At 35.2% G+C, this 9,252-nt stretch overlaps 1 protein-coding gene across 1 annotated transcript; it reads left to right on the top strand.

Annotated features, from left to right (window-relative positions):
- Window positions 1-1,103: 1,103 nt before the first annotated feature.
- On the top strand, window positions 1,104-7,269 carry LOC130653945 (probable ATP-dependent RNA helicase DDX43). Its single transcript, XM_057456441.1, has 16 exons — window positions 1,104-1,483; window positions 3,159-3,370; window positions 3,519-3,574; window positions 3,810-4,126; window positions 4,390-4,490; window positions 4,611-4,666; window positions 4,747-4,800; window positions 4,898-4,962; window positions 5,045-5,155; window positions 5,227-5,300; window positions 5,383-5,450; window positions 5,568-5,668; window positions 5,748-5,895; window positions 6,098-6,348; window positions 6,580-6,824; window positions 6,895-7,269. The coding sequence occupies exons 1-16, from the start codon at window positions 1,284-1,286 to the stop codon at window positions 7,062-7,064; spliced, it is 2,229 nt and encodes a 742-aa protein (XP_057312424.1). The 5' UTR covers window positions 1,104-1,283; the 3' UTR covers window positions 7,065-7,269.
- The last annotated feature ends 1,983 nt before the right edge of the window (window positions 7,270-9,252 follow it).

The raw sequence follows: 9,252 nt of genomic DNA on the forward strand, positions 1-9,252 counted from the left end.
CCAAGAATTATTAATAATTATGCAACCATAAAGTATAGCTATTTTACCCCTTTATCTACATTTACTGATGCGAGACGATATAATTTTAGCCAGCTAGCTACCGAATAAAAATGTTAATAATGTGGTAAAATGTGTAGCAAATCCCCGCTTAGAACTTCTATTTTGTATTTCCACTTCTACGTCCACCATTTACTGTAAACATTGCTGTTGTCAAAAAGATCATTCGGCAATTTATACAAAATGTATTATAAGAACTGATATGTACAAGCTTCTTCGGTACGCTTATCGCACGGAACTGTTACTGAATAAACCCTCCTGTTGATAGCAATTTCACATGTTACACTTTCGATTTTAAAGGGCCATTTTTTACTCTTTTTAAGATACATAGGTGGACGTTGAATTGCGCTTGGTTTTACTTTGTTTTAGACCTCTGAAATCTTTGCTTATCCCCATTATTGCCTGACTATCCTCATTGCCTGGTTATCCCCATAAAATTGATTGTTAGCTAATTTACTTGATTTTAGGAATCTTTGTTTTTGCATTAAACCATAAAAACACCATTGCTATAAGAAACACAGAACTTTGAAAGAGAATTTCTTAAATAACAACAATGGTGGCCAATTGCAGTCCCATCTTAAGCATTTTGAGCAATGACTAGAAGGAAATGAAGAAATTTTACACTAAATATGTGCATTTAGTAGCTCCATATTGCATGTACTCATTGAAGGTTTGCTGCAAAGGTTTCACATTGTAGCATGCTGTGCTGAACTGAAATTAACTAGCTGGCTATAGGCATGATTTTCTGTGTGTGACAATGTTTAGATTTGCGTTGAGAATAAACAAGGACAAATTAATCTATATTATAATACCTGTATACGTTTGTCTGTCACGCAAAATGGTAGCTTAGCTGCGTAAGTAGCGAGACGCACGCAATGCGGTATAAAAAGGACGGGCGAACCCATGGATTTTTCCATGGGCTAACAACTAAAACAATATATACTGTGTAATTAAACCATTACAGTGATGTTTTAATAATCTGTGGAATATGGCTATTATTATAGAGATCAGTAATATAACAAGTAATATAATTTATAACATTCAACTAGAATTTTATTTTAGCAGATAGATGAGATATAAATTTGTGGATTGATTTTGTGTAGCAGTGAAATATATTTTAAAGATATTATACCAACAACGTTACTTTGTAACAGGTGCTCTGAATTATACTAATTATATAATTTGCTAAAAATGAAAGATAGAAATATATACAATATAGTTCTATAATGGAAGATTGGGATGCTGAAATAGAAGGTAATGCAACACCAAAGCTTAACTGCTTAAATATAAACACGGACAGTAACTCCCCTGCATCAAAATATTTTGATGATGATTACAACGATAAAGATGACTCTGCAAAAGGATTTCGAAGTACCAGAGGATATGGTGGACCAGGAAGAAGTAGAAACCACAGAGGTTTTGGCAGGTTAGTAGGAATGCTTTTGTTTTTAAATTTTGACTTTGGTTTTAGTATAAATTAAGTCTGTTGATTTGTACAAAAATTAATGTGTGCAAGGTTTTACTAAAGGCCTGTTGCACAAAATATTAATATGCATAATGTTACAAAAAATAATATGCATAAGGTAAGCACCATATTTATATAAATATATATACAGGCCTGGTCAGGAGACGCGTGTGTCACACGCGCACACGGCCACACACGCGCAAAAAAATTTACACGAGCAATTTATCGCTCACGTAAGAGAATTTATCAGAATTTTATAGAGATCCTACGATATATTTTTCTCACATTTTAAGAGAATCTACTAAATAAGCACCACCAAAAACGCAAAGCTTGTGAAGAACAATCGTGTTATTATGAAGAACATGAGCTAAAGAGAACATTAAGGTCGGCCCCTTTTATTCATGCTGACACTCTTATGCTTGGCTGGTGCATTACACTGAGACTCGAACGAAAGACGGAAGACCATTTGGAACCATGCCACAAGTCATTCCGACCTTCATCATCACAGAAAATACTGCGAGAAAAGTGCGCACCCATGCAAGTTAAATATAACCACAACATGGGAGAGGTTAGGTGCCCTGTACTTTAATACAGCCTTCAGACGAATGTTCTCGTGATGTAATACCAAAGAAAAAACATGTTTAATAAAGTTTTAAAAATATAGCAAATCTGCCAACACATTGTCGCGTTCTATTCGATTCGTAATAATAATAAAAAAAATTGTATATTGTATTAAAAAGAAGTCCAGAAGTTCTTTCTCCCACACGACACAGCAGGCAATAAGTCAGCCCTACCCTCGGTTTTGTAAGAAAAGATGTTCTGGAAAGACTCTAACAATTGAGTCTCCTGTACAGTTTTTCTTCATGTTAAACTGTACTGCTGGCAAGCATTTTCGAAGCATGCCACCTGCGACTTCTGTGATATACAACCTAATGATGCCCTAATCTAATAAGTTCATCTAGAAACAAAAAAGCCAGTTGGCAGTGAACTATTAACCTAACGAAGTTCACCATCCAGAAGGTATGTCAATAAGACTTGCACTCCATTTTCATTTGTCATCGTCTTAGGAGATCAGTGCATCGAATTTATAAGAGGTCTAGCCCTGATAAAAGGTGAATGACGAAAGATATTGCCAGCTGAACAATTTCACTACAAAAAAATATTGCCGAAACAATGCCAACGCAAATCAGTTGTAAAAAAATTCTAATTTTAAGGGCTCGATCAAGCATTTTCGTAGATTTTTTTGATCAGTGACGACTGGATTATTTTAAGTTTTATTTTACAGATCAAGCATGTGCATGTCATAACTTTTTGTTTCATTGACCACTCACTCAAACTAATTTGCACGAGCTTTTGTGATCGCACGTGGATCGCTCACGCAGATTAATATACGTGAACGATTTAGCGCTCGCGGGGGTACATTTTCCCGACCGGGCCTGTATATATATAACTTTATTAACGGAAATGTAAAAAAATTACTATGTTGCCTTATTGACTGTGTGTGTGTATAGTTACATATGCCTTACAGTTAGCCAATCACATATAATATTTTTAACAATATAGCATTTTGAAATAATGTTTTAATCAAGTCATAAGTCAGGCTGATAAAAATATTTATACCCTTTTATCTTCACAGAGGGAGAGGAGCAAATTTAGATTGGAGAGCAAATAACTCAAATAGCACTTACAGTCCTGAAAGTCAAAGCTTCAATAGTTCACTGAGAAGCAGAAGAGAAAACGGATTTGATCGTCAGACAGAAACTAAGCAAGGTTTTAACTCCTCAAATAGCAGAAGAAATGATGTATTACGAATTGAAGTCTTAAACGATAATGTTGGGAAAATGATAGGTGATACAATGTTCTGATTTTATGCTATTATGTAAATCATAGTCATTAGGCCATGAAAAAATCCTAAAGTAAATATACCAGGCATTTTAAAAAAATTGTAGTTTAAATTGATAATGAATATGCGTTAAATATTATTATTTTTTTGTAGGTAGAGGTGGTTGTAAAATAAAAGAGATTCAAGCAACAAGTGGCGCTAGAGTTCGAGTATATACATTTTGTAGTTTGTTCAAAAATTATATTTTAATAAGTGAGATGAGCCTTCACTGGGATTTTTCTAATGTGGTTTATACCTGATAAAATTCACCTTTTTTTACTGTACGCCTTGCCTGTGAGTAAAATCTATGCAAAAAGCAAGTGAGAGAGTTATCTCATTAGTTTAAACTTGGCTGTATGATCTTCAAGCTCTCATACCTACGTATACATTTATTTATTGTAATAGGTCTTACAAGATGAAGCTTCATTATCTGTCACACCTGTTGAGATTACTGGCACTACAGAGCAAAAAACTAAAGCGAAACAACTAATTGAAGACTGTACTATATCAGCCGGTGATATACAATCTTGGGCAGACAGAGAAAATAGAAATTTTGAACAAAAGTCTTTGTCAACGCCGAAGATTGACTGGGCTATGTTAAAAAAGAAGGCAGAAACTTTTGAAAAAATGAAATGGGCTGATTGCCCAGATGTCAAGAAAAACTTTTATACAGAGAAGAAAAAAATTGCTAATATGGATCCATTAGAAGTAGCAGAGATAAGGTGAAGGTAGAATAGTTTGTGTGCTACAAACCATTCATTTATTTATTCAAAGAGTAAATAGAAAAATAGGTGTGGTAGCATTTTAGTTTGACTTTGTTAAAGGAAAGATCTTTTTCTATTATCAGCATGTTCTTAAATTTCGACAAAATCAAGAGAAGGAAGTCTTTCTAAAAATAGCTTTAAACAAAGATGAGCCAAAATGTAATTTTTTTATTTGTCAGTTTATATTTTTATTTTTTCTCAATGCATACAATTCTGTTTAGGAAAAATAAGAACAGTATAACGGTGCAAGATCTTAGTAAAGAACAGAATCAAAAGATACCTAATCCTGTGTTGTCGTTTGAAGATGCATTTGATCCTTTTCGTAAGTTGTAACTGCTTCTAATGTTTCTGCTATATAATTTTTTTCTTTTAACTTTTTCTTATTTTCCACAATACCAGGTATGTTGATGTGTATGCTTGTAAATTTTTTGTAACTTTTTAGCGGAAATATTAGAGACCATTAGAGCTAATAAATTTACCGAACCGTCGCCAATTCAGGTAGATGGAATAATGTTTGCTTGCTTTTATGTTACACCCTCTCCTGATGACAATGTTATGTTAACAAAATTTCATTGTAGTGTCAAGCTTGGCCTGTCCTTCTCTCAGGTTCAGACTGTATTGGAATCGCACAGGTAATTGAAATTATTCCAAGTTTAGTTACTCTTTTTTGTTTTCTTTATTTTATTGGGCAAACAACGTTCGGAAACTTTTCAACAAACATCTGTTTAGACTGGAACTGGAAAGACACTCGCCTTTCTTCTACCAGCATTCATACATATTGACCAACAACCAGTGTGAGTAAAATGTATTATTGTGATGGCACGGTAATATAGGTGAAAACAAGAATTGTATAAGACCTATTTTTGCTTTATATAGGGAAAGAAATGCTCGAGGTGGGCCATCCTGCTTGGTTTTATCACCCACGCGAGAGTTGGCACAACAAATCGAAATGGAGGTGAAAAAGTTTCATTATCGTGGAATTAAAAGGTTTGTTCTAAAGCGTTTCGTCTTTCTTTATTAAGATTATGTTTAAAACATGTTAATACATCTTTTTGTAGTGTTTGTATATATGGTGGTGGTGATCGTAACTCTCAGATCAGTCAGATTAAAAAAGGAGTTGAGATTGTCATCGGTAAGTCGCTAGTTATCGTCGAACTGTTAAATTGCTTACAAGAATTATCTCCCTCACAGTGCTGATATTTTTTTTTGTTAAGGTACTCCTGGTAGACTGAATGATTTACTTATGAACAATTTTTTTTCTGTAAAAAGTGTCACATATTTGGTAAGTGTAGCAATTTATTGTTATTGTTTTTTTTATTGTTGATTGTGATGATGATTTCGCTTGTTTTCTTTTTTGTAAATTCTTTTTGATAATTTTGTCACTTAATTACTCTACCAGGTTCTCGACGAGGCAGACCGTATGTTGGACATGGGGTTCGAGCCTGAAATAAAAAAGATATTACTTGACATTCGACCAGACCGTCAGACTGTCATGACAAGGTATACAACTCGCTTACCACCTTTCTTTTCATGATCCTGGGAACGAAATGTTAATGGTGTATTTTTTTTTTATTTGCAGTGCCACTTGGCCATCTGATGTCCAAAGAATGGCGGATAAATACCTGCGAAATCCAATACGTGTAAATGTCGGTTCATTAGATTTGCAAGCTTGTCATTCCGTCACGCAACTGATCGAATTTATCAACACTGAAGATAAACAAGAACGAGTATGAAATTTTCCATTTTATTTTTCTTGTGTTACACTTTTTTTTGAGCTAATTTAAAATTTAGAATGATCCCTGTGTAAGGAAACAATCATACTAAGGGTGTCGAACACTTTCGAAGCACATGGGAAACGGCTAAAATAGGGAAGACGTAATTTAGGATGTAATTTTCCATTTCTTTTCAAAACATTATTCGATGTGGTAGGTACTACAGTTTATAACATCAATGGACAAAGATGACAAACTTCTTATTTTCGTTGGCCGTAAAATCACAGCTGATGATATTTCATCAAACTTTGCCATGCGTGAAGATCTCGATATAGGTATACAATGTATCCATGGCGACAGAGACCAATCAGATCGTGAACAAGCGTTGGAGGATATGAAGACAGGTAGAGCGCGTGTGTTGATTGCAACTGATGTCGCCTCAAGAGGTCTGGATATAAAGGATTTGACGTAAGTAGTACGACCTGTTCAAACAATGTACAAATTTTAATTTTGTTCTGTAATGTACTATTATTGCTTAAATTTCTTTCAATGTATTTGGCATGTTCCTGACTTTATGTAATATGTACCTGGCTTTATTCTGACTTTATTGTATGTGTCGGAACTAACTTAGTGCGTTTCTGGCTTTATATGGTATATCTCTGATTTCATTTGCCTGAAATTCTACATTTATTTTTATAGACATGTATTAAATTATGATTTTCCTCGCCACATCGAAGATTATGTTCATCGAATCGGTCGAACTGGCCGTGCGGGCCGATCAGGCTGCGCACTGACGTTTGTCACGCGTGAAGACTGGATGCACGTGGGCAAGCTAATTCCAATCATGGAGGAAGCAGGGCAGGACATACCTGATGAATTAGTTGAGATGGCTGAACGTTGGCAGAAAAATCGAGATAGAATGGCAGAAGAGAGAAACGCATGCGGTATGTCTTGTTTTATAGTTGCGAAGGGTTGGTTAATTGGTTGATATTAACTGCCTTGTTTTTCTTTTAGGTGGTGGGCGTGGTGGTGATGGAAGAGGTTGTTTTAAATGTGGCAAAGAAGGTCATTTTTCTCGTGAATGTCCTGAAGGTGGTGGATTTGGTGGCAGAGGACGGAGAGGTGGTGGAAGAGGGAGGAGAGATCGTGGTGGGATAACCATTCCTTTGTATGGTGCAATATAAATATGTTTTATCAAGTTTAATGCTAGTCTGGAATGTCTGAAATGGAAATGTCTGGAATGGAATGGAAGTTTAAAGTTTGGCGTTTCGGAGATTTCATGTGGCCGTACCACTGTATCGGCTAAAGTTTTATTTAAAGAGAAGGCCATACAGTTTTATATTTTGTTAATTTTCGAGTTTTTTAAAAAAGAAAATTTCGTTTAACAAAGTTGTGTTTTTTTCGGAAGAATTTATTTTTGTAATTACTTCTTTTCCGCGTAAAAACGAGAATAAGTCACCCTGTGACCTCTTCAAAAATATTTATAAAGTGCTCTTAATAAAAAGCACATTTTTAAAACGATTTCTTGACAGGAAGATGCTAATTACCCTTGCTATTATTTTTAGGTCTCGGGTGTCGCTCTGTATGTGTGAAAGTAAGACTAACCACCTCAACTCTATACTTCAAGGCACCAAAATCATGTTTGGGTAAACCTTCGCCGTTAAATCTTTTGACAATTTTTCGAAATTATAAACTTTGCGAATTCGAGATTTTTATTTATTTCGCAGGAATAAACTTTCGCGTTCCCATACAATATTTTGAGCATATTACCTTTTCGTTGCTGTCAAATTAATCAAATCGATTATTTATTTGCGTTGGACACTAAAAGAATTCTCGTGTAGTTCCAGAGCCAATTTCCTGGTCGACCAGCAAAGTAAAATAAATCTGGCGAGATGGTTTTTAACGGAGACAGGGCATATTCTAAGCAAACAAAAAACGATCAAAAACAAAACAATATATAGTTTTCGGGGTGATGTTACTATGGATCAGCAGTCATAAGAACCGGTAATAGTCTGAAAGCGCGGCCCGATTGGATCGCTGTTTCACGTGAACTTCAACATAAGCGACCCTTGTAAAAGAGAAATGACTAAATTACCGTGTTTTGCGGAAGAAATTTTTGCGTAAATCGAGGTTAAATTACCGCAACAGTTAACAGCGAATACTCCACAGTAGCACATTACCAACCTCCCTGTACAATCCTGAATTATTTAAGTCATCATTGTGGTGATTAAAATAGCTACGACGTCAATGTGACATGAAATTAAACGAACGAGGACACCAAATGAATCCCTTGTGTATAAACGTCACCAAGAGTATACCTACCTATTTCCCATACCACATAAGAATGTAAGCTCAAGGGTGTACTGTTGATAAATCTAGTTTTTCTGAAATTACACGGTACTTCAACTTCTTGTCCGGGAAGCATGATACTGACGAGAAGCGAATCTGAATGAGCTGGTAGCCAAATACGTCAGAAAAAAACACTTGCGCTATACTCAGTTGGATCATCGCGCAATAATTACAAATAAATTTCGACTCATATCGTCTGCAGTTGATTACTAGGATCTCTTTATGAGAATCTTCTACGCCAATGATATTCTGACGGGACGTGTCCGTAATATTACAGGCGTAGGGGACAAAGGTTGAATACCACCCTAGACACGATACGATCACTTCTCCATGTGCACAGTGGATTAGGACTTAGGTTATTTGGTTACATCCTAATTCCTACATACGGTTCTAATTTTTGTGTGACCTGTCCACCTGCCGTGGAACGCATTTAAAGGGCAGTCACAGTGCATTGTTGACGATGTTTACTTGTCCTGAAACATTGTTAAAATGAAACTCTTGGGGTCAATTCCAGGAATAGCTAACTAAAAAAAAAACTTCCAAAAATGTTTTTTGGATATAGGAAATAAAACAGCGATGTTAATTTAAAAAATGACCTATTTATTTCTAGCAATTACGTATCTATAGTAATTAATTTTTAATTATGTGTGGAAAGGTTGGAAAAAATGATGACGAACGTAGCAGTTCGAAAAGCTTTTGTATGTTGTTTCGTAATTAATTTTGGTAAAGTAGTTAAGACGCTGCTTTTGAGGATAAGCCAAATGCTATATACTAAAGTGAAAAATTAAAGAAGAAACACTGCAATGAGCGCGCATGCTTATTGTCTGGTCTCTATCCCTGCAAGTGGCACCTCTGCAGCCTGTCGGTTGAAAATTTTAAGTCAATAACTGTCGTATCTCCATTTTGCAAAGTAACCGGAAATGTCAAATTATTTTGTTTTCAGGCCAAGATGAGTTGCGCAAGCAATAGACATTCTATTCCCATTCGAATTAAAAATCTATTATTTTAATCTGCTAAGTTATT

This window comes from Hydractinia symbiolongicarpus, chromosome 8 (assembly GCF_029227915.1).
Source record: "Hydractinia symbiolongicarpus strain clone_291-10 chromosome 8, HSymV2.1, whole genome shotgun sequence".
NCBI classification, from domain to species: domain Eukaryota; kingdom Metazoa; phylum Cnidaria; class Hydrozoa; order Anthoathecata; family Hydractiniidae; genus Hydractinia; species Hydractinia symbiolongicarpus.

Bases quoted from the DNA above. Each gene is read 5' to 3' on its own strand.
- LOC130653945 (XM_057456441.1), top strand. From the start codon at position 1,284: ATGGAAGATTGGGATGCTGAAATAGAAGGTAATGCAACACCAAAGCTT. The intron at 3,575-3,809 runs GTATATACATTT...TTATTGTAATAG, and splicing joins CAAGTGGCGCTAGAGTTCGA to GTCTTACAAGATGAAGCTTC. The intron at 4,491-4,610 runs GTAAGTTGTAAC...GTAACTTTTTAG, and splicing joins AGATGCATTTGATCCTTTTC to CGGAAATATTAGAGACCATT.